Source organism: Grosmannia clavigera, assembly GCF_000143105.1.
Source record: "Grosmannia clavigera kw1407 unplaced genomic scaffold GCSC_179, whole genome shotgun sequence".
NCBI classification, from domain to species: Eukaryota; Fungi; Ascomycota; class Sordariomycetes; order Ophiostomatales; family Ophiostomataceae; genus Leptographium; species Leptographium clavigerum.
The window spans coordinates 870,209-895,270 of record NW_014040759.1 but is presented as its reverse complement, the minus strand read 5'-3'; the positions used below and the strand labels follow the sequence as shown (position 1 = coordinate 895,270).

At 52.7% G+C, this 25,062-nt stretch overlaps 5 protein-coding genes across 5 annotated transcripts; 3 read left to right on the top strand and 2 right to left on the bottom strand.

Moving 5' to 3' along the window:
- Positions 1-369: 369 nt before the first annotated feature.
- CMQ_207 (proteasome component) lies at positions 370-6,046 on the bottom strand (the record flags this gene model as incomplete). The annotated part of the gene is made up of 2 exons (XM_014313829.1): positions 370-5,764; positions 5,832-6,046. 2 exons carry the CDS (start codon positions 6,044-6,046, stop codon positions 370-372), a joined length of 5,610 nt encoding a protein of 1,869 aa, XP_014169304.1.
- Positions 6,047-8,679: 2,633 nt separating this feature from the next.
- On the bottom strand, positions 8,680-10,097 carry CMQ_271 (mRNA-binding post-transcriptional regulator; the record flags this gene model as incomplete). Its single annotated transcript, XM_014313893.1, has 4 exons — positions 8,680-9,229; positions 9,297-9,563; positions 9,644-9,892; positions 9,964-10,097. 4 exons carry the CDS (start codon positions 10,095-10,097, stop codon positions 8,680-8,682), a joined length of 1,200 nt encoding a protein of 399 aa, XP_014169368.1.
- Positions 10,098-18,547: 8,450 nt separating this feature from the next.
- Positions 18,548-18,877, top strand: CMQ_168 (uncharacterized protein; the record flags this gene model as incomplete). The annotated part of the gene is made up of 1 exon (XM_014313790.1): positions 18,548-18,877. One exon carries the CDS (start codon positions 18,548-18,550, stop codon positions 18,875-18,877), a length of 330 nt encoding a protein of 109 aa, XP_014169265.1.
- A 777-nt stretch (positions 18,878-19,654) lies between these two features.
- Positions 19,655-20,584, top strand: CMQ_275 (uncharacterized protein; the record flags this gene model as incomplete). The annotated part of the gene is made up of 1 exon (XM_014313897.1): positions 19,655-20,584. The coding sequence occupies one exon, from the start codon at positions 19,655-19,657 to the stop codon at positions 20,582-20,584; it is 930 nt and encodes a 309-aa protein (XP_014169372.1).
- A 2,045-nt stretch (positions 20,585-22,629) lies between these two features.
- CMQ_248 (het domain containing protein) lies at positions 22,630-24,696 on the top strand (the record flags this gene model as incomplete). Its single annotated transcript, XM_014313870.1, has 1 exon — positions 22,630-24,696. The coding sequence occupies one exon, from the start codon at positions 22,630-22,632 to the stop codon at positions 24,694-24,696; it is 2,067 nt and encodes a 688-aa protein (XP_014169345.1).
- Positions 24,697-25,062: the final 366 nt, after the last annotated feature.

The following is a 25,062-nucleotide window of genomic DNA, read 5'->3' as shown; positions in this document are numbered from 1 at the left end:
GGCGGTACAGTGCAGGCAAAATGGGCAGCTGCCCCGCTCTCCACAGCTCGCGCACGGATTCACCACAAACAGACAATTTGCCAGCCTACGTCACGCTGACTAATCGAATTGAGTACTCAAGGCAATCTGATTGCACGGCAAATACTACGTACCAGGCCTTTGGTACGGAGTGCTCTGTACTCAATAAGCACTGCCCTACTCCGTAGTCTCATCTTCAAAACACCAGTTTTAAACACCAGTGTTGGAACAGCTGCACTTACACATTCGCCTGTCACACTTTCAGATTCCTCTTACTTCGTTTCTCCTCTCACTCCCACTTCACCTCTAGTTGCAAGCCACTTCTTCTGTTTCCTGTCACCTCTTATCCACCTAAACTGTCAACGCTTCCTTCAGCAGCTTCTGCACATCTAGCGCCCGTTCCGACGCCAGTGCTGCTGTCAGGACCGTCTTGATCTCGGCCAGCGCATTGACCAGCGCCTCATCTGTTCCAGACGGCCCAAATACGCCCTTTTTGGCCGCCTGCACGAGCGCCTTGACGGCTTTTGCCCGCGCCGACCGCTGCGCCTCCGTGCCAGCGTCAGCCGTGCGCAGGTCGAGCGATCCAAGGTAGGCAAGGATGAGATTCATAGCGGATGTGTTGTTGGCTGGCTTCCCTGCTTCTATCGCCTTCTCTGTCGCTTTCACCGCTCCCTCAAACAAATCTTCGGCTGCCTTGTACCACGTCGTCCGTCGCACGATCACCGACGCGTCGCTGTTCAGGAACGGCTCCAGCTCCGTCCAGATGGCTGTCAGGATGGCCGGCGCGTCTGCCTCGAGTCCTGGACGGTTGTAGCTGCGGGCGACCACATCGAGCGCTCTCTCGGCCGTCTGCCGCACCAGTTGCTCCTGCTTCGCGGCCTCCTTCTTCTTGCTGTCCCCATCCTTGCCGCTGTCCAGATCCATGCGATCCTTCTTGCCGGTGTCCTCCTCCAGCAGCGCCTCCAGATGTGGCCGCACAATTGCCACCGCTTCCGGCCACAGGTCGATGTCCTTCCGCTCTGCCGCCACTTTCCACAGACACTGGAACGCGTCCACCCGGTACTCGGCATTGTTGCGCTTCGCCTCCACCAGCACGATCTTGCGCAGGGCCGCCGCCATCTTGCTGTCCGCCATCCAAAGCGCCCGGCTCTTGGCCACAAAGTCGGGCAGAGCTGCCAGCAGAGCCTCCTTGCCGGCAAACGTCTTAAGCGCCAGCCCGCGTTCGTACAGCGGCCACAGCTGTCGCAGATGTCCCTCGTTGACCTGTCCGCTCAGGCTGCTCGCCCCCAGCACCGCCTTCACCGCGTCTGCTGCCGTCAGCGCACCCGCGTGCTTCAGTGCCCACTGCGCCGTCTCCAGGCTGCGCCGCACCAGCTCTGCGATCTCCGGCACGTATCGCGCCACGCTCAGGCTGCTGCCCGCGTGCTTGCTCCACACCTCCTCGCTCGCCTTGCGCACGTAGTCGTCTGGGTCATGGCTGCTCACGTATGCAAACGGCAGCAGCCGCCCCTCCAGCGCGTTGAAGTGGTCCGGCGACATCTTTGACAGCGCCAAAACTGCGTCCGCCACCTTCTGCCGTCGATGTTCGTCCTCCGATCCAAAGTACAGCTCGATAAACCGCTCCACAAAGTGCACTCGCGCCTCGTCGGGCGCGCAACGCATCACGTACGCCGCCGCCTTGGCGTAGCTCTGGCTGACCTCGTCGTTCCGGTCCAGCGCCTGCTTTTCCAGCTGTCGCAGCAGTCGGCCGGCAAACGGCCCAAACTCGGTTGTGTGTCGTGTCGCCAGCGTCGACAGCACCCGGCTGCACCCGATCTTCGTCGGCATCCCCACCGCCGTCTTCATCGCTGTCTCCAGGCCCGGTGCCAGCTCTTCCATCACGCTGCCATCCACGTTGCGCAGACAGTTGTCGATTGCCTCCGAGATGGGCGACTGTGACACCATCGCGCTGCGCATCTTGTCTAGCTTCTCCTTGCCGTCCTCGCCCGACCGCATGTAATAGTAGTTGAATGCCTGCGGCTCGATCGTGCTCAGAAGTCCCAGCAAGTGCGGCACCATCGCCGCAATGTACGGCCGCAGTGCTTTTCCGCCGTGTTTCGCAATCTTCAGCACCGTCACTGTCGCAAAGATCTTCACGTCCTCCACCCCGCTCTCGATCCCCTTCTCCGACATCAGGAATGGCAGCGCCTCGTTCATCATTGCCTGTGCATTGCCGCCCTGCTTCCCCTCTTCCAGCTGACGCACCAGCGTGTTCGACAGAGTGATGCACAGCCGCAGCGCCGCCTCACGCACCGATCCCTTGACATCGTCCAGCACCTTGAGTGCCTTCGCCCAGATCTCCTCGTAGTACTTCTCGTACTGCACAAATGGCCGCCCTTGCACCAGGTCTGCCACCGCCGCGCAGCTCGCCTCTCGCACCCGCCACTCTTTGCCCAGAATGCTCTTCAGCAGGTCCTCCATGATCGCCCCAAAGTGCGCCTCGATCACCGCGCTCGAGTCCTTCACCAGTGCCTTCCAGATGTCGTTCATCGACCGCTGCACATTTGGGTTCGGGTCGAATCGGTACCGGAACAGCTTCGGATACAACTTCGGGTCTACTTCCGACTCGGATAGGATGTTGCTGAGCCCGAACCGTCCAAACGCTGACCGCGTCGACCATGTGGCCGCGTTGGACGCCAGCGACATAAACTTATATATGAGCGTCTGGTCGCCCACCTCGTTGGCCAGGTTGACAATATCACGGTACGAGGTGACCGACTTGCCCTCGCCCGTCGGCAGAGCTCCGGCCTCAAACAGCTCCGTGTCGTCGTCCACCTTGAGCTGCGTGCTCGATCCCGTAAACGACGCCACCAGATCTCGCACAAGGTCGCCCTTGAGCGACTCGTCTCCCTTCTCGTACACTAGCGCGAGCCCGCGAGATGCTGTCTCTTGCACCAGCTCATCCCGCGCACTGAGCAGCCTCATAAAGGCTGTCTGGCAATCTCGCAGCCGCAACTGCACCTCCGCCAGGTGCGAGCAGTTCTGAATCAGGCTGAACAGCCAGATCCCCGACGCTTTTAGCAGAGACGGCTTTGTCGTCTTGCTGTCTTTCAGAATTTTGTCCAGCGCCGCCGCGAGTCTGACTGGCCGCTTGTGCCTCTTGAACGACACATCCTCGCCCTCCTCCACGTCCAGTGACAGCTCTACCACTTCAGAGTCCCAACAGGCCACCGCCGCTGTGATGGCACCGCCAATCGCAAAGTGCACCTCCACCTGCTTGACCTCGTACAGATCATAGAGCTTGCCAAGAATCAACTGCGTCGTGTCATCCTCTGTCTCTGTCTCTGTATCCTTCTCCTCAGACGCCACATCGCTTCCAACAGCAATCGCCAGCCGTCCTAGTGCCGTGATGCAACGCTCGTTCGCCTTCTTTGCCTGCGTGCTCATAACATCAACAAATGCTGCCGTGTCCGCTGCACTGTTCCCGTATATACCTGCCGTCCACATCTGGCTGAGGGCGTCGAAAAGACTGTCCTTGAAAGACTCTGAGCCACTCGATATCTCCGCTGGCCTGGGGAAGAGTGAAGAGGCGTCAAGCACAAAGCGCTTTGCCCGGTCGCTATCGTAGAGCACTAGCCGTGACAGAAGATGGCCCAGAGCCAAAAATGCACCCTCCGTGGCATTCAGCTCCGATCCGACCGCAGTTCTCCACTGCCGAGCAGTGTCCACAAGAGTCGCCTTCAGCTTCTCTAAGCTATCGTCGTCGTTTGCTGGATGGGCTCCGAGAATGCCGATCGCTGTCGCGCCTAGACTGCGGATTTCTTTCTTGTTCGATTTGACCAGCGCCATCAGCTCAATAGCCCGTCCGGCCAAGCTGGAAACGCAGTCGCGAGGAGACAGCGAGGCCAGCTCGACGAAGCACTCTCCACACTTCTCTGCAATGGCCGGCTTCTCCTGTATCATGCCTTCGAGGGCCACGTACAGGAGTTCGAACAGTCTCTGCTCTGGGGCGCTTTTCAAGTATTTCCGAATCGTGTCCCGGCTCTTTTTGTCCGTGCGGACGAGCGTACCGATTTGCTGTTCCCAGCCGGGCCCTACTTTGAAATCCGGCAGGGCCGTTAGAAATAGTATTCGCTTGCAGTAGTCGACCGCCAGCGGGAAGGCACCCATTTTCTCAAGAGAGAACTTCTCGAACGGCGATCCGCCGACCTCCATGCTGCTCATGTAGATCACCTCGTGCTCGTTGAGAGATTCCGGAGACACTATGAAGAACGTATGCACCAGTTCTTCCCACTTCGGCAACACCAGAGAACCTGCATCGTTGCTGTAATAGGTCCATGGATCCAGTCCTTTCAGGCCCTCTTCGACCACATCACTGCGTTCTCCCGGACATCCCGCAGCAGCAAGAATGTCGATCCACCTGGCAAAAGGGTCGGAGAAAGGCAAGCAGTTGTTTGCCCACTTTGCTGCCGCGTGCCTCGCGCTTCGTCGCACGAAGGGTTCGTGATCAGACTGGTAGATGTACTTGAGTAGGAGCTTTCGGAGCTTGATATCGTCATCTTCACGGTCAGGCCCCTTGCCTTTGGGCCAAAATATGGACGTCATGCTCGAAAGCGCACCGTCAATATTGACAACAACAGAGTTCACAGAGTCCTCGCTCAGTGAGCGGAAGAGCCATGCGGCGAGGGCGAGCTGCTCGTCAAAATTCAGTAGCGCGCCCTTTGTCAACATGCCAATGGTCTCATACGCCTGAGCCCGCAGTTTCTCCATCGACTTCAGCTCCTGCTCCGGACTGGGCCAACCCTGACTAGTGATGTAGCTCTGCAAACATGCGATGAGGTGCCGGCCAATAACAAACTCCTTGCCCGAGTTCATGCGCGCAACCCAGTTGATAAACTCAAACAATGCCCGGTGGAGCTTCGAGAGTTCCAGGCCCCCGGAGACGATGAGCGTGTATAGCCTCATGAGGATCAATCCTCCCTCGGAAGTCCTAATCTCTCTGTCATACGAATCAGCATCGGCGCTCGTCGCCCTCAAGTCCCGCTTGACCAGCACCAAAATTTCAGCTGGAGAAGAGGCCGCGATGGCCGATTTGCAGAGTAGATTCAAGATTCGGATGCGATAGGACATGGGGGCTAGAGAATGGGCCTTGAAGAGCTTGGCCACAATATCCTTGTTCTCCAGAGAGACAGTGCTCCGCTTCAGAAGCTCTTCGCCTATAGTCGAGACACGGCTGTCCTTGTGGCCGGAGGCATACAGAGATGCCATATATCTCTGCTCGTCGGTAAAGGCACCGCTAACGAGAAAGCCAACCGCCCGGATTCGCGTCTCCGCCAAATTGGGACCAGTGCACAACCACGAGTCGGGCTGCTCAAAGGAGAAAAAGTCCACGTAGCCGCTGTCTCGCCCGTTCGAGAGGGCACCGTGGGAACGAGATAGGAGGAAGAGGTCGCCGAACCGGTCCGCGACATAGGCCGCGTCTGCTGGGTCTGTAAGGCCCATGGCCTCCTGAAAGGCCGCATCCTCGGTCGAACCCCGAGGGGGGATCTTCAACGAGGGAAGCGCCTGCAGTAGAATCCCAAACAGTGCCGGCGTGCTGGAGTTTACGTTGGCTATGCCCTTAAGGATAATCGGTATGACCTCACGACGCTCTTTGTCGGACAGTCGGCCAATGCTGTGCTGGATGAACACAATATCGAGATGTCTCACAACTGCAGAGTCCGTGATCTTGAACTGCTGCACGAGGGCAGCAACCGGCAGAACGATGCTGTTACAGTGCTGTTAGACTGGCACATGGACAAAGAAACAAAAGGCAGAGCTCAATTCAGCCATACCCTGGCGGTGCGATGAACAACTTCAAGCGCTGGGCCACTGTGGCTACTTTGGCCCTAACAGACGCATGCTCACTGGCACCTTTGAGAAGAAGCGGGACGAGAAACTTTGACAGCAGATCCTGAAGCTTCTTCTCATTGTTGGCAACGTTGAGGATCCGGAAGTCGACCTTGTCGACGAGCGCGAGCTCTCTCTCCTCAGTGGACGGCGTGGCCATGTCGCGTGATTCTAGTCGATAACCATTCAATTCATGAGGTATTCACGTAGACAAACAAGAACAAACAAGTATCCTATAGCGTCAGAGCCAGGCACGGGAGCAGTGGCCGTTATGTTGACCGGATGGCTTCTGGCGAGTGGCGTCGGCGTCGTCGACTTTGTATTGCCTGGCCGGAAGATGCCAGAATGAGGATACGCCGTGTTGCAAGGCGCCAGCGGTGACGAGGCGACCCACATTCTAGGTCATGTGTAGAGTCACGTGATCGTGGTATCTGGAGTATAGCTGCTCCTTTGCCTATACATCTAGCCCACTGACATTTGATTATAGACTGTTAAATGCCTCTTTTTGTGTCCTATACTCAGAGTAAAGAGCAATCGGGACTGAACATAGAGCAGATGTTTGCACAACCTGTCTCGGTGGTTACTACTGCCAATTGTGATTGAGCCGTACGCATAATATTACAGCGATTGTTGGGAGACTGTACTACAGTAAAGCAAGAATGCCTTTGGTTCCAGTAGCACTGCAGGGTCCTCGAGATTGGTCATTGAGGATGCATAAAGCACCAGCAATCAGTGCTATTCATCTTGGTAATCAAAAGTTTGACAGTCCAGAGCCTGGGCCCAGGTTCTGGGGCCAGATCTGCATGAATCTGTGTCCGTCTATTCCGTTAAGGAGCTGCGCAGATCCCACAACAAACGCCATATGGCCAGGGGCTGGTTGGTAGACCACAAAGAAGGAGAGACTTGCGCAGGCGGTGTGACTTTCCTTTTATTTAGGCATCGAGGCTTCGAGGCTTTGAACGTAGTGGAAACGATACACGAAGGGGTGAGGTCTTTGGTCCGACTTGATCGGTGGCATAATAATTTTGAAAGAAGGACATCGTGTGTATCCTCAAGAGATGTGTATCTTGATTCAACTGTCTGGTAAAAATGGAATGGCAAGATTAGAGGTGATAAAGAGAATACAAAGCATAGAGGAGCGCAGAAATATAACTATGCTACTCATATCTTTCAACTATACAGGAAGTGTTTTCTATTAATTTGTCCCCTATTCTTTTGCCTCTTTTTCTATCAGCCAAGATTACCAAACTGGGTTCCTCTGGCATCCTGACTATTGGTCACGCATGAGACGCACAAACATCGACAGGTGGGGGTACCTCCGACTGAGGCCATGTCGGTAAGCGATCATGGCCCGCATGGACCATGCTTGGCATCCTGCCGAGGGGAGGAATGCCCTTAAGAACAAAGTGCGGCAACCATCGACAGGGAGCTGTTGTGCAAGGTGCAAGGAGCTGACGAGTACAACCTGGGCTAAGAGAATGAAAGAGGAGATCAAGAGGAAGCTGGCAATTATCGAGGCCACCAGTCGGGAGAGGGATGGGAGACGAAACCGCACACCATGCAATCCAGGCGGTCAGTCCTCCCCTCTCCCTCTAATCCTTATAGACGATAAGACTGGTTACTTGTGCCTATACATCATTATGTCTTCCTTCCTGGGCATCGTGTTTGATGTACTCTTTATGTGACGCTGAAGCCGATCTAGACTCTCAAAAAAGAAGACATCACACCGTAGTCTCTCAAATCCCGTTTTTAGACTCCTTTCATTTGCCATCGCTGATCATTTTGAGGCGGTGGCTTTCTAGACAGATATCCCAAATGAAACAACTTGAATGCAATCCTGAGTTGCGCCCCTTATGCACGCCGGAAATACAATGAGATGTGAAACTAAGCCAAGTAGACCCGTATAATCTAATGTCAAACCTCGACTAACGCTACCAGGGACAGAAGTCAGAATGGTTGCCATTTTGAAGATACAGTAAGAAGTGAATAAAACGATGCCCCCAACTAGGTCAAGGGCCCAGATCAGTTCGTCACGTTTTATGAAGAACGGTCGATATCGCAACGAAAATCGGATGTTGCTGCTCCGGCCATGCTGAGAAATCCAGACCTGATCGACCACAAAACGCTGGCAGTCCGCGTATAAAGCGTCGAAGCGCGCTGAAGGCAAAAATAAAATAGGCGCACATGGTAGACAGAGAGTACGAAGCACAAGCAGGGTGCGAAAAGCGATAATCACACAGACGAAGCAAGAAGACATGCAGAACATAAAGAGGAGAAAACCGGTATCAGTAGAAAGAAAAAACTCATGATAGTTCCCATATCCAGCCCCTATAAAGCAGCATAAAAGATCGGCTATCGTAACGTCTCTATCGATCTTTTCCACGGACTCCCAGTGGCAAGACTAGAAGAAGGAGAAATCGAAAAGAACGCTAAAAGATGGATAGAACACTGCCATTCATAAAGAGTCGTTACCTTCCCGCCTGTAATTCCAGTACCACCGAGACGAGGCAAAGTCGTGAGAAGAAAGGAGTGGCTGGGAAATGAAAGCGAAACATGAATAAGGAAACAAAAAACGAGAACCCCGACGACTCAAAACAAGGATCCACACGAAAAGCGTCGTGCCATGCTTTTTTTTTTCACCGCCTTGACGCCTTTCACATCCGCCAAACGCCAACACTATGACGAAAAGCATTGCGCGACGAAAGGAAAAAGCCTCCTCCGAATAGATCACTCTGAGAACGTTGTAAGTATGGGGTTTGACAACAAGATTAAGAAACAACGTCGGGTGCTTACTTAAACGCCAGTAGGCGGGGGGCCAGGGGGGCCCTGGTGGCCGGTGCCGAATGGGCCCGGACCATACGGACTCACGCCACCGGGAATGGCGCCGTGGACAGGGTAGTGCGGCGGAGGCGGAGCAGGCCGGTATGGGGTGCCCACGCCCGAGTTGTTCTGGGAACGACCCCAGGACAAACGGACACGGGAGTTCCCGATAGGATAACCCTGCATCTGGTTGATAGCCATCTCAGCGGCATGACGGTGAACGAACTGGACAAAGCCGCAGCCCTTTCCGGGGGGGATCTTGACGTAGGTGATTTCGCCAAAGCCCTGGAAGAAAGAGCGGAGCTCATCCTCCGTCACGTAGCCCGAGAGGCCGCCGACAAAGACAGTGGTGTTGTTGGGGTCCGTGAACTGGTTCATGGGCTGGGGGGCCATGGGGCCGAAGCCAGGCTGGTAATAGCCGCCGTTGCCACCGTTGCCCATGCCACCCCAACCCATGTTGCCCTGAGCGGGACCGTGAGCAGGCATGTGCTGACCGTGCTGACCCTGGCCGTACTGGTGGGAACTGTAGAACCACTGTCAGTATGCCTTTCTACACTGTCAATGAGGGGAAGGGAGGCTGGACCACATACCGAGTCTTAGGCGTAGCCGTAGAGATGCGCATGGGACGGTTGCCGCAGTAGACACCCTGCATTTCGACCAAAGCACGCTGCTGGTCCGTCTCGTCGGAGAAACGGACAAATCCGTAGCCACGCGACTGGCCAGTGACAGCATCGGTCATGATCTTGGCCGACTTGCAGGACGGGAAACGGGCCTGGAAGAGGCTGACAAGCACAAACTCATTCACCTCCGGACCCAGATCTCCGACGAAGATGCTGAACTCCGGACTGCGGTCGTCACTAAGAGATCATAGCATGTTAGCCTTCATGCAAACCCAAGAAACCATAGACATAGGATAGCATGACTGAAAATAGCTTACCGACGGTCAACGAGTCCACCACCAGATGCCCAGTTCAGCTTGAAAGCACGAGTAGAGTTAGGGACAGGCGAGCCGTTCAGCGTCAGGGCCTTGGTAGCGGCATCGGCAGTGTTAAACTCGACGAAGCAGTAGCCGGCATTTCCAGACGCACGGTCGCGAATAACCTTCACGTTGACAGCCTCGCCTGAGACGGTGCTGAAAACGTTCTTGACGAAATTCTCGTCCATCCAGGGTTCAAGTTCTCCCATCCTATAATTTACGAACGTCAGCTTATTTCGGCAGCAATTGTTGCTGGAGACCAGCTTTTATATGGTGCTTACCAGAGAGTCTTCGAAGACTCGCTGCCCTGCGGCAGGGAAGCAGCCTGCTGGAAGGAGTTGTCAAGAGATCCGTTAATAGGGGTGGTAGCGGACTCGGTAGGAATACCGCCGTTGTTGGGGGGAAAATTGGCCATTGCGGTAGTCTGTTCAGATGATCAGATATTGATTGATGACGTGAGCGCATACAACGTGCCAACGACGAGCTGACTAAAAAAGCCAGAATGTTATGGTGTCTCTCTTGAGTTTGGCCTCAATCGAAGACAGACCAGAAAAAGTAAGTGGAATAGGTGAATGGAACTGCCTTACTGTAATATATTTTCAGCTTTACCGAAGATTCGTTTGGATATAACCAGAGATTTGGTGGATAAAACAGTGAAAATAGGAGGCGGCAAAGGTAAAAATCCCTAGCTGAAAATGGTCAGTACACCGCCAGTAAACTTCAATAGCCTCCGCGTGATTGTACACGGGTACTTCATAAAATGCGTTAACCTCAGCTTTCACCGAGGAGAAGCCGAAGGCAGCTACAGTAGGCTAACGCGTCGTTTCGTTGCTATTGGTACAACTGCCACTGGGCATTAAGTTCGCAACAGGATCTGGTGGATTCTCTTGACAAGACTGCCACTGCAGAGCCGGTATCGTCGGTGCGCACACTATATCAAAAGTGATGCCAAAAAAGGACTTACCAGTATTGGAACAGGGTATAGAACCGTTCAGCAGGAAATCGAACAGACGCCGTTGATAATTTCAGATAAGTGCCGATTCAGCTTTCGTAAGAACGCCCCACGCCTTGGAAACAATTGATCCCGTCGAGGTAGGAAGTAAGAAATGGGGTTGGTGGAAATTGTAATAGCCGGGTAGATACCAGTGCAAAAGGCTCGGGTGGGATAGGAATATGTGCAGAGAACAAGGAGTCTCAGGCCGACAGACAAATCAAAATGAAATGCTAGTACGGAGGGGTCGATCAAGCAAAATGCCGATGTGCAACTGCTTAAAAGATTAGCAACAGAAAACGCACGGCAAAATTGATATATAGCCCAAGAGAAGGAAAAAGTTAAGACTAGACAAGCACAGTGTTGCGAGTCATCACACTCCAAAGCACTACGACTGGGGAAAAGCCATTCCAGTAAGCCCAAGTAAGTGTCACAATAGTGACTGGCAGACATGGGGGACCGGGCGCGTGCTAATGCCACGATAAAACCACTTAGCAAATCGCCACAGCAAACAGCCTTATGTCGGCCCTGAACTTCCTGAACTTTCAGGTACCAGAAAGACTGATTCAGCCTCGACAATTGTAGCACTAAAATGCGCATATTTCCCAGACGCCTGTTTAGCTTTCCGATGGCGGATGCCAGGCAGTCATGTACATTTATTAGCAGGCTGCCTTTTTCGCGTTGCATCCGTATGTATGCGATTGCCGGCTGAAGCCTGTTGCCTGGCTGCGAAACTGCTTGCCACCACGACTCGCGCTCGAAGGCCCTTGATTAATCAGAAGAGGGCGGAATATTTCCTTAAGGTGTCGTGAGGTTTGCGAGGCAAACGAGCATGGCAGCTAAGCCGAGGAAAAATGACAGCTCGATAAAGTAGCGCCATCGCCGTATTCGTTGGAGGTTTGAAGGAAGCAACGGTAGCGCTGGCAGATCATTTCGGAGGCATTTTCCACGGCTGCGCTTATCCACAGCTGCTGACGGACCCGGATGCGTCGGTATTGTGTAAAGACGTTGCTCTCCACCGACTCTTGAAATATAGTTGACGATGACGTCTGCTGGTGCGCCCAAGCGGATTGTATGCTGCGAAACTTTGTTTGCGACGAGTGCAGAGTCGATTTGTCGGTAGAGAGACAGATGTAATACGGAAGATATCCGGGGAAAGCCAGCTAGCTTTGCGCGCATGTTCAAGCGCAGACGGCAAAGAACGCGCCGCAAGGTAGGCCATACTGAGTCGAGGGCAGTAGTCGTCCATTCATCACTGGTCGCGGGGTCGATTGGGTCCAGGTCGCAACGGAGAGTGTACAAAGTCGCAAGAATATATTGGAAACAGGGAACAGGACGAGTAATCGCAATCGCAAACAAATCAGGAACGGGCTGTGGGCACAATTGCTTCATGCTTACCTTGTCTTTGCTAGGATTGGAGGGGATGGCGTCGAGAAGAATACTGGAAACTAGGACTAAACGGCGCAGGCGCAAACGGTCTTCGAAATAGAGGGAGGAGCCGCGAACAATCGACGCGACAGTGGATGGATGGAGGGGTGTCGAAGTGGAAGCAGAGATACAGCGAGTTAGGAAAAGCTCGTGGTGGGAAAGCTGCGCGATGCGACGATGACGGCAATACCACACCCAAAAAAAATTAATTCTTCCTTGGAATTGCAGAGCAACGACGAGAGAGGAAATGCGAATAGCAAATGGGGGAGGGGGATTTGATTGACACAGGGGTGTGAAAAAAAGAAAGGGAAGAGAGACAAGAGAGGGACTGAAGGGCGTTGCAATAAAGCACAAAAAGCAAGAAGCAGGGAGGAGTGATGGTGGTGGGAAAACAGAGAGTTTGAGAGAGGAAGGAAGGGCGGGAGAAAAAAAGTAGGAGCACTTTTTTGTGTGGTGTGGTGCATTCGTCGAGGGGTGAAAGAGAGAAAATAGATGACGGGGGTGGGCGGAAATACTAGTAAGATACCAAACGCCCCGAAAGTACACGAAAAAAATGCGAGACTAACAGACAGTCCGAAAACTAGGAAGAAGGGAACAAGACAGAGCAAGCAGGAGCGCAGAGACGCAGCAACGCACGCCAGCGAGCGAGAAAGAGCAGAGGGAGACGAGAGACAGAAAGAAGAAAGTGCAGCAGTGACCGAGCAGGTGGAGACCACTCAGAAGGACAGCAGGAAGGAGCGAGGACCAGAGGACCAGAGAACCAGAGGAACAGAGAAACAGAGAAACAGAGCACGCGCAACTGGGACAGCCAGGGGGCGTGGACGTAGAAGCCTGCAAGGCCCTGCGAGTGCGAGCCTACGAGTACATACGAGCAGAGTCTGCGAATTGTTGCCTGCAGATGCCCGCTTGCGTGTACGGGCGAACAGCTACAGTCCAGCGTCCGTGTCCAGCTGGGAAGTGGGAAGCACTAACCCCCAGCGGAGGGCACGCCCTATACGTGGATTCTCTGTACAAGCACGGAGTATAATTAACTCGCGCATACGAGTACGACGTGCCGTCGTCGGAGTGCACGAATGGCAGCTGCGAACGCCAGCTCCACTTTCGTGCTTTGCTATTTTTTGCATGTTGCGACGGACTTTTCGACCATCGGCCCATTGGGGCTTCTGGTTGGATGCCGACGCGTTGTCTAGCTTTTTTCTCTAGCTCTCACCCGGCAAAAAGTGGAGGGGCGATGACGGAAGAGAGCCAGAGAAAGTCAAAGAGGGAGAGGGGCACCGGTTCTGCGCGTGTTTGAGTGCGCTCTGCAATCGTCATCGTCGTCGCCGTCATCGTCCCCTTTGTCATCTGATGTCGGCTTCTTGCCCGGAGCTCAGTTTGGTCGTTCCCTTGCTCCATCACACCTCGGCTTTTGTCGTCGTAGTTGAGCGTTGCAGGCAGTCGCGATCCTCACGCCAAAGCAAGGGAAGGTTCGCGCTAGTGTGGCTCTTTTCTGTTGCTCTTTCCTCCGTAATGCCCTACTCACTCTAACTATACATACTCCGTACTTGCTCCGTATCTTTCACAATACATGCCGGAGTGGCGGAAGTCGGCTCTCTGCCCCCCTTTTTCCAATGGAAGTGCAGCTAGGCATTGCTGCCTGCCTCTCCCCCTCTTCTTCCACCCCGGTCCCTTATCGTACCGGCTTTCGCATATTACGAGACAGGGTATGTACCTCTGAGTAGGCCCCTCTCCCCCCTGCTTGTGCCTCTCGCACGCGCGGCGGCCTGCATTATTACCACCCCGTCTTCCACCAAGTATCACCGGACCTTCCGAAAACACGCCGGACACGAAAAGGTCAGCCGGCACCTCTACGTCCCAGCACGTGTTCTGTCCAAAAATTACTGTATCCACAGCTCAGCAACGGCCACCCCGAAACTGGCGATACTCGCCGTGCAAGCACAGACAGCATCATGGCAGCACGGCATCGCGGCATCGCGATATTGCGGCATTGCGTCGCGTAGGTCAGCGTCACATCCCGCACCGCCTTGTGAAATAACCGGGTTGGAAGTACTTCGATGTGCCAGTACATAGTAGGCCTGTATTAGCGATCAAGCTCGTGACAATCTTATGCAAATACAAGTACGAGCACGGTACGTGTACGGAGTAGTAAGATACATACTAATCAAGATACATAATGCCTGCGCAGGCACGATCTGATCAGGTTGATGGACGGTTGAGATGAGCTGCTCCGTATTATGTACTGCCAGGCCCAGATCGGACGGCATGCTGAAGGCACAGGGGATCAGCAGAGTGGGGCTTTGTGAGAAACAGCAGAAAGCACGCCCACCTTGTCGATAAATCTGGCACACCCCTTCATTTGTCACGAATCTTACCACCGCCAAACCCGACCGTCCAAGAGCCGTGTCGGTTACGTTTTAACAGTTTCTCTGTACGAATGCGCTTACTACGATATACGTATGTAGAAGCTCAAACAGGACGAGAGGCATGCGAGATCCCGCGGGAGGGGGTAGGGGAAGATCTCCCATCTCCCGATAATGCGATGTGGGCTGGCCGGCCTGGCTGGGATAGTGGGAAGGGGGAGGGGGGGATAACGGAGGATGGGGCCGGACATGGCTGACTGGCCAGACCCCCCCTCCCAAACATACTTTTGAATGGGCGTCCCATCTTGCAGCTCGAGAGGAGAGGTCCTGACCGGCGAGCGAACAGAAACCGTGCTGCAGCATACCGAAGATCATTTAGAGTCGCTCTTAGCACCGGCTAAGAATATGACACGTTTCTTTTGCACCGCCTGCTCAGCTCTTTCTTCTCCGGCTCGGATGACGGCCAAATCGCCACATTAGACGAGCTTTGCCCCGTCGTGTATGTGGAGATGCCATACGAGTGTGACTCGCCTGTCGGGTCGCGTGAGATGAGGGCAGCTGAAATCGACGGTCACGGACAGGGACCAGAGACACATGTCTGGAAAGAAAGGATTCTCCGACGATCATGTCGACGGCGGGTCCAGCATCTCAAAAACGCACTGTGTCCAACGACTCTTGCCCCTAGCTGTACTCGTACACACCGAAAGCTGAGGAAAAAAGTCTCGTTGTGACATGGGTCCGAGTGATCGGGCTAGACAACAATAAGCACAAAAATGCCATGAATGCAAATTACGCCGTATTCCCTAGCCTAAAAAACACTCCATGATCCATTTGCTTGCACATTAAGCGAAACGGAAAGCCGCACGATGGACGATGGACTAACGAGGTATCTTATCTTACGAGCTGTAAGATATCTTACGTTCGTTTTACGACGCTGTCTCAGTTGCGTCAGATGATTGGCTTGTCCTCCCTTTGCACCCTAGGTCCTGCGTCCAATGCTCATCTTACCAGAAACAATCCCAGGCGATACCATTTTAGAGGAGTTAAGTCCATTTGTTTCTCGATGTCGGAGATAGCACAGTGCCCTGGTATATAAGCACTGTGCGTCTCTGCCTGTCCAGCTGTCTCGAGCTTTTATGCTTGTATCTTACTTGTAAACGGAGTATTGGACACACCGCTTGCCCACGCAGATGCAGATACACACTGTACCTCCGTTTAAAAAACAGGTCTACCTGCACGAGGTCTGATACAACCGGCTCGCTTTTTTTCCTTCGCCCAGGTCTCGGATTGGTTGGCTTCCCGATGTGCACGACAGTGATCATGGGCAGTACATTCTTTAATTAGGCGACTTTCATGGCGTGTGACCGCGTTTTGTGCTTCCTTTTTCTGCCTTTCCTTTCTCAAAAGGCGATCCCGTGTTCTAACTGACTAGCCTACAGGAAAAAGGAGAGAGTCAATAGCTTATACTTTGTGCCCCGCTCCTCGACGTGGCCCAAGGACGTCTGTGAGGGGATCTGTCTGTATGGGGTTGGCTGTCGCTTGACCGTTTCTGCATCCATAAGAGGCTGCCATCTCTCACCGTATCTCTGTCAGTTTCAGCCCTTGCACCCGGTTTACTGCCAGCTGCATGGTACTTATCCGCTGTAGGCGAAATGGTCCAAATGGCAGCCCAACGACCAGATTGACAAATGGATTATGCTTGCGATCGCTTTGTACTATGCATGTCTAAAGTAGCGAATCACGACGCGGAGTATATTTCTCCGGTCACTCGACAGTTTGAAAGTGACGGCTTAGTTCGTGACTGTTGGCTCCCATCGTGTTTCTAGTCCCAACCGCCTTTTTCCCCATAACTTGAAACGCCCTAAAGCTCGCGGGATGAATAAAACACCCGCCACTCACGTGCACGTAGCAATGTAAACATGCCATTTGGTGGAATGTCAACATGGAGTGGTAGATGATCAGAGTGAAGGCTGCTGGGGAGTACTGCGTACTCACTTGAAATTTATCCCCGTGAAAGTTGTGCTGTAAACAGGGGATTTGCGTTAGGTATGAACATCCATATAGTGAACTCCATACTTCACCAGGGTCTCGGAAACGTCAGGAACAAGCATGTAAATATGTAAGTTCGTGGGGAACCAGCATATATACAACGACTATAAGAGAGACCGTTAGAGGGAAGAGGTAGTGAAACCGTTGAAAGCACAAAACGCACTTTAGCTACAGACTAGCTAAGAAAAAAGCTGTTCCGAGTCCGTTGAACGAGATGCCGGATGTGCAAAAGTCTGATTTTAAATGAGCTCGACACAGGAGACCGACTTCAGAAAGGGACGGTGATGTAACTGCTACAATGTAGCCAAGAGATAGGTACAGTATAGTTCGGCGTCAAGAAGCTGTCGTATTAGCCTGGTCTCAAGCATGTTTATCCATTATGCAGCCCATTCGAATGCATCTAGTATTATAGTCCGCAACCAGCAGTCTCGCATATTATGCCACGTCCGATGCGAAAAATATACGAAACAAAATGGGCGGATCCAACTGTCAAGCTTTGCCAGGTTTCGGTACGTATTTGGGCCGAGCCTCTTGATTCTCCCGTATATCTCTTTGATTTCGTCTTCAGATTGACGAAATAAATGCGCAGCGATGTATTAACTGCAGCCATGGCACCCGTCATGCGGCTCAAGGTAAACAGGGAAATTATTGTGTGGAATTCGGATTATGTTGTTAACTATAATGCATCGAACTATGAACTATTCAGTCAGGTTGGCGGTTTGACAGTGGGACATTTCAGGCTTTGTTCGAATCTAGAAGTTACAAGTTGAAATTTCAATGGCTGGCCTGCTACCAAGTTGCCAGCGTCAGCCTGGGAATTGTCTTTTGGTTCAGCTTCTTAGCCGTTCCGAGGAGGGTAACTGTTAACGTACCGTTTAGAACCTGTGGAAACACCTTGGATGCGAACCTAAACAGCTGGCACGGCATATATATCTTCTAGTATCCGATCTCCCCCAAGGAAAAGTTGGGCGCCTAGCGAGTCGAATCAATCTCGTTCTAGCACCCATTGCCGACCCTGTGGTTACCTTACCGTTTACTTTACCCGGGCCTATTCTGTCCTGAGAGGTTTAGTCCAGCGAAGCCAGACTTGATGTGGGGATCCGGCCCAATATCTGTTCCTTACAAGCAGCCCATATCTGCGACGTATGTATCTGTACCACCACGATAGGACACCATCCTCTCCACCGGCATCTTTCACAATGTGCGTGATACCAGACATGCAGAGTGTAGGAGTCGTATCTTTGTGTCTCGAAGATTAATCGTTTTCGACATTCCCGGCCCTGCCTTGGGCATGATTCGAGCAACAGTCTGTTTTTTTTTTTTTCGAAGAGAGGAGAGTCGATGCGCCGATATGTACGGCAGATGGGAGCCATGTTTGGGTTGATAGCAGGATCGCGGGTGTGTCTTTCGTCGGCACTGGCCGGAGGAGCGTATCGTTGACGGCTGATGTAACAAGAAAATGCACGTTGGCTCAGTATATCAATTGCCCCTTTTTGTGACTTGGAGAAACTTGCCCGATCGGGCCTGCTTCATCCGCACCTTCCCTAAGCATCACCCAGCTCTCGGGACCTGATAGAAACTGGCCACCGAAGATGTCCAAATTCATAATACATGGCCGGATACAACATACGGCTTCCCTTCAGTCGCCTTGAGAGCACCGACAGATGCGGATACCACAAACCGCATTCACCATCTCTTCCGTGTCGATCATACACGATTCCGACGCGAGGTTCAGGACATCGTTGACCTCACGCACAGGCTGGGCAGGCAGTTTTGCCAGACAACTCTGGGCCGTAACTTTAGAATCATCAGCAATCACGCCCTCGCGAGCAGAAAGGAGGCCGAGACCCGAGATACGCCTGGTACAGGATACCTGAGTCCTTTCCTACCCAGGCAATGGTGTTTGCTTCTCGTGTCTTGTCAACGGCAGATTGGTATCACAAAGACGTTCGGAGGCTCTTCATCGGCACTCCCAAAGAGGACGATCTGTTGATGCACATCCCTCCACTACTATTGCTTCAAAGACCACGACCCGCCATGTCCAATCAGACTACTGCCACTTCGGCAGATCTTCGCACTTCTCTTTCATCGGAAATAGCCAGCACGAAGCTCCAAGCTCCAAGCCCCGACACAGTTGCGCATTCCACGGAACCATACGCCGACTTGCGCGCTGCCCTTGTAGCAGCTCGCGATTTTCTCTCTGGCAATGTTTGCCTTCATGCAAACCTCGCCGTCTTTCTCATCGAGGCCTCAAGCTCAACCCTTGAGAATGTAACCTCAGCAGCTAAAAACAACAATGATGCCCTATCTCATATTGCTGCTGCTATTGCCATGCTGCCGGACCCACGAGGGCAAACGATCGTGTAGGAGAATCTCTAAGTCGAGACCTGATTGGGTGGTGCTGGACTAAGATGTTAGTTATAGATGGGGCTACTGCATTCATTCTTGTTATTGTGGCTAGCAAACTTCAGATAATTTACGGGTAACACATACCAAGTAGTGTTCGAATAACACCTGGTCCATTCCCAAGCTGTTGTCAGACCTCGGAACTGTGAGCTTCACTATGACTCTTTTCGCTGATCATATCTGACCGCTCAGTTTCACCATGTCACCAAACACTTATTTTAGAACGCCCCCAATGCCAGGTAGGTGTGGGGCATTCCAAATCCCGTCGAGCGTTTGATTGGTTGCTATTATGATGGGTCCATCAGTGGAAGCTGAAGCCTGGAATGTACAGCTTGGTAGCCTACAGTTGGGCTGACTGTGGTGAGTCAACGGGATGCCTTGTTTATCTCAGCCTGTGACTCGCCTCGTTGCTCGAAATGGTTATCTCCTTTTCCTAAGCTTGCATCGGTCTATATTAAGCCGCTGACCTTAGCGACAGCCGCTGCGATAAGAGGACCTCAAAACACCTACCCTATCCCAATGTGCTGTAATAGCATGTAGAGAAGGAAGCCCCCACCAGACGAGAACACCAGAAATGCACACTCGTTTGGTCAAGTACTGCACTTAATTTGACGAGCTTGCATCAGTGAGCTTCCCCTTCCGCAATTTGTACCAGCTGTGGATGGACACTGTGGCTAACATCTTCGGAGAGCATATCCTGATAAGAACCGAGAAACCGAGAAACAAAGCTGTCCAACAATGGGCGACCACAGCCAGGCGAGGCCACAGGGCTACATTGTCCGCATCGAGACCAAGCAGGGCTGTGTCTACCGACCCAAGACACCCACCGAATTGCCGACCCCCGGCGGCCAGCAGCGTCGTTACCGCTTTCCCGTGGCCCCGCATATGGTCGTGCAGACCGTCAGCAGCTCGGTGCAGTCGTTTCCCCAGGGGAAGAACAAGACAAGGCTTGGTGGTAGCGCTGCAGGGCCGGCACATCCACGCATCGGCGACGACTCCATCGAGCTCGGCATCGATCTGGCCCGGTCGGACGTGCCGCTGCCGGGCGAGAACCGATCAGTGGCGCCGCTTTACACCTCCGAGGCTGAGCAGGATGCAGAGTTGTACCGCCGAGGAATACTCTACCATGACGGCACTGCGGGTGAAGCCGGGACACCTCCAGCTGTGACAGTAACGGCGGCAAACACCTCGACTGGCCCGGCCGCCTACCAGGCTGACAGCTTAGACGGCATCCGTCACACGCAGCCGGCGTACACGGTGCGTCTTGTCGATGGCAAGAAACGCAGGGGAAGGAAGGCTGCTGCGGCTGCTGTTGAAGCTGAGGCTGAATTCGATATCATCACTGACGTTGACACTGATGTCGGCGCCGGCAGTGCTCAGCTCACAGAGTCATCAGACAAGAATGGTGACGAGGAAGCAAAGCTGATCAAGGAGCTCCCCATTCCAGAGGGTCTGCGTCTGTTCACCCTCGGTAACCTGTGGGAGGAAGAGAACCCAGATGCGGCCGCTCACAGTGATGCAACCAACCGTCTGCTCGGCCACGAGGACATCAGCCTGGACGATATTGAGAATGTGGAGTATGTTTTGATCGATGACGACGACCTGCATTCGATGGCTGCATCATGGGTGGAGCTTGACAGTGTTGCGGAATCAGACGACTGGACATGAAGACTCAAGTAGTCGATCAAGTTGTAGGCGTTCGCGTATCTTTATTGTCGGGATTCTATTTGTATTTAGTTAAGCCCTGCGAGGGTAAAAAAGCCACACGAGGGAGTATTGATATTCCATTTACCTGGTAAAATTGTATCTGGGCCGAATACTGCAATTGCATGTGTATCCAATCGTTTCTTTGATGCAAATTGCGGCCTCCAGATAACCACCCAAAAAATAGTGCGAGATGTGCTAAAGCAAACGTCCTGAACTTATGACCAGAAGCCGAAATTGCGACGTATAATACATCATTGCCACCGTCAACATCGAGGCATAGTTGGTAGTGGTAACTCCAATTTGTTGGTTGACTGTAGGGAACTCAGAAACTTTGTTACTTCTGAGTGGAGAGCCATGGAAGCCTCTCCCATCACCGCGGTTGCGTTTTCCATCTGGTGCTTGAGGTCAAAAAGAGATGTCTGGAGGTCTTTCTTTTCCTTGTCGGATTTGCGCAGCGCTTCATCTCTGGCGAGGATTGCTTCTTTGGCTGAAGCGAGTTCAGCCCGAAGACTGTCAATTTCCTCTTGCTTGCTGTCCAACTTGCTATCGCTCATCAGCAGCATCTTTTCTAATTCCTCCCTGTTATTTGTAGCCTGTAATTCGGCCCTTTTGCGAGCAGTCGTCTCAGATCTCAGCTTCTCCTGCAAACCTGCAATTTTGTCGGCTTGCATAACCACCTTGGTCTCGATATTTCCCAAAGTAGCTACCCGGTCTTCGAGATTCGCGATATTTGTGCTGGCAGCCCCAAGCTGGTCCTCCAATTCTCTTGCAGTCCCTTTGTATTCTTCGATGTCATTGTTCTTATCATCTATGTCTTGCTGAAGCTGTTCAATTCGGGCCTCAGTGGTCTTTAGCAACCTCCTCACCTCTTGGTGCCTCTCTTTTTCAAGTGCAAGTGCACCATCTTCAATTGACCCTCCATTGATGGTTCCATTAGTCAATGTATCAGCTGTGGGCGTCGATACATGCAAAGTATTGCTGTTGCTTCGCCTGGAATATGCCAGAGTCTGTCCAGGTTCAATTCGAGTCTCGGTGGATTTCAACAATTTCCTCACCTCTTGGTGTCTTCGTTTTTCAATTGCAAGTGCATCTTCTTCGATCGACAACCCTCCATGGATGGTTCCATTAGTCAATGTATCAGCCGTGGGCGTTGATACATGCAAAGTATTGCTGTTGCTTCGCCTGGAATATGCCTGAGTCTGTCTAGGTCTCCCGGTGCCCGCTGGTGCTGAGTTATGATTGCTGGCTATTGCGCTTGCGCCCTGGCTAAATTCTCCAGTTCTTTGTCGTGAAAATACGACAACCGAGTCGTCGCTTGAAACCATTGTTTCTAGGATTTCTGCGGAAGCGGGACTGAAACCTTGAATAACTGAAAATTGCGACTGGGATCATGGCCAGATCCCCGGACGAACTGAGTGGTGGCCGATCTCCCCTTGTTTAGACGATTCTTTTCCGATAATGTAAGGCTCGAGAGTATCGTTGCTTTTCTGATGCCTCTTCTACACGAGAGAAGACTTCCTGGGCAAATGGAAGGCCTGTTCGTCGACTGCCTTGTCCGACAGATCAGCATCCGGGAGTGTGCGCATTATCCATGGGTGGACTCACCTGCACTGCCTCCCTGTGGACCTCGAAAGTTTTGCACCTGAAAAAGGTGCAGTGGCATGGATATGGACGAAAATGAATATTCGTTGAGGAGAAGCTGTGGGATCGCCATTAGACCAAAGGCGACTGACAAGCACCGCAAAATAAGATGACGAAACAATTGTAGGACAACTTGGGCCTGACCAGACTTCGTTTTGTTCTCTCAACCGTGTGGTGATCGGCATATTAACCCAGCCGACGTGGCGGGGCCACATCCAATGATGTGCTGCAGCATCAATCACAAGGCAACCTAGCATCTGCAGGTAGGCGCCTCTGGCTCTAGCTCTGGGCGGCTGCATCGTATCATACTCGTCTTCAACTTCTCTGAAATTTGTCGTTCCTAAATACAAACGACTTTTGTGAGCATGAGGCTCATTAACACGCATACTCTTGAGCTCGAGGAGAGCTACAATAACATACCACCTTATGCCATTTTGTCCCACACCTGGGAAGATGGCGAAGTTGCATTGGGCGATTGGCAAAATATTGCCGAGGCCAAGAAGAAGAGAGGCTATCGCAAGATCGAGTTGAGCTGCCAGCAGGCCGCACGCGATGGCCTCGATTACATCTGGGTGGACACGAACTGCATTGATAAGACAAGCAGCGCCGAGCTCTCCGAGGCCATCAACTCCATGTTCGCGTGGTACCGTGACGCTACTGTTTGTTATGTGTTTTTGGAAGATGTGCGCATACCAGAGAGGCTTCAAGCGGAGCCATCCGAGACTTTCCTGGAGGATTCATCGGTAAAGGCGGCCTTCACGAAGAGCAAGTGGTTCACACGTGGATGGACGTTGCAGGAGCTTGTTGCACCTTCAAAGGCCGTCTTCTTTTCCTATGAATGGCTGCCGATTGCAACCAAGGAAAATCAAAGAAAGCTTCTGAGCGACATCACTGGCATCGACAGCGATTACATCAGGCGGCCCTCCCGCATCCAAACCGTCAGTGTGGGAAGGCGCATGTCCTGGATGGCCAAGCGAAAGACCACGCGCACAGAAGACATTGCGTATTGTATGCTCGGCATTTTCGGTATCCACATGGCTTTGCTGTATGGCGAAGGCCACAGGGCGTTTCTTCGCCTGCAAGAAGAAATTATCCGCGTGACGAATGACCAGACGATATTCTGCTGGCAAGCCAATGTCAATGGTAGCAACGGAACCGGCATCAGGCATCTGTTCGAGGATTCGGAGCTGTACGGCAACAGCCATGACAGACACCGCAAGGAAGAGCTGCGGGAGTGGACCAGCATTTTGGCGCCACATCCAACTGTATTTCAGGACTCCGCCCTGTATTTTCCAGAATCGAGAAACCCCGATTTTCGGAGCGCAGGCGCAGATGCGGGAGAGCCATACGCGATCACCAACTTTGGCTTGAGAATATCGTTGCCTTTACTCTACACCTCAAAGGGTGCATGCGCCGTTTTGGATGTTGGCTACCGCAGAACGTCCAACGTGGTGTCCCGAGTCCTGATCCCGCTGCATCGTGTGCACGATGGCCAGTACATTCGCTTGTCAACAAAGCTCTTGGTAACAACAGTGCCAGAGGCTCTCATGAAGAAGCGTACTCGAATTTTTGTCGATTATCGCAACGCCCGGCCCCGTGGCTCCGATCTGCTATTGTCTTTGAGGCTCAGCGCCCGTACTGTCAATATGAGCGACGTGCAAAAATACCCAGTGATATTTCTCACCTTCAACAGGCCTGTGGACATTGAGAGAGTGCCCGTCGTTTCGTCCGGAATGGACTTCATCTCTCTCCATAGCGCCATCGAGGTCAGCGACAATACGCCGGACTCGCAGGGTGCTCTCATCCTCACCGGGAAGGGCGCCAACTCTGAATCCTTCCAGCTGCTGATAGGTGGAAGGTTCAGTTCCTTGCAAGCAGCACCTTCGGTGGCCCATGTCAGTCCCAGGGCAAAAGACTTACAGCCGATCATGGATTGGCACGCCGATCTGTCGGACTCGCCTCCACTTGATCCAGGTCACTGGAACGAAGACTCTCTCAAGCCGTTGATCGACCAGCTACCCTCGGATTTTTTTGGCTCCTGGTGCGCGTCCAGGACATTGAAGAACGTCCTGTCCTGGCGATACTCACCAACAGGGGCACTTATCTGCTACTTTGAGCTGAATGAGCTGCAGAGCTATACTCCCGACGACCCGGCACAAACAGCCTCACTGCCAGACGCCGAAGACAACAACCGCTTCAGCCACCTGCATCGGTGCAACTCAGACATGACGTCCCTGCAACGATTGTACAAAGCGATCAAATTAGAAGATGGAGAGACCAATGGACACGGGTATGACCCAAGTGAACCACAAACTGCCTTGCGGACACAGAGCATGCCAGTCCCGGATGCCGTCAAGCACAACGGGAAGTTCAATCGCAAGCCGGATATGGAGATTCGAAAATTTGGCGAATTTCTTGCCAGCAGACGTTAGTAAAACAACATGGTTTCAACGGTTGACGTTGTGCACGCTTGATGCTTTCAAGGGTGAGTGAGAAAAGAAGCGAGGGGATTTAAGACAAAAAGGTTGGAAGATGTATTGAGCAATGGATCAGGGCCGTTCCTACCGAACAAACTCTATTTCCCCTTAGTAAGTCGGGTCTACAAACACGCGTAGTTGTTTGGTTGAGGCCTGGTTTTACTTCTACATTGACATCTGCTCTAGATATCAAAACAATTTCTACTAAAGTTTTTAGACAATCGGCGAGATGCAAATGGGCAACAATAAGTATTCTTTAAACTAATCTCGTCTGAGAGATTTTGCAGGAATATCTGACCAAAATTGCTACCATTGCAAAGA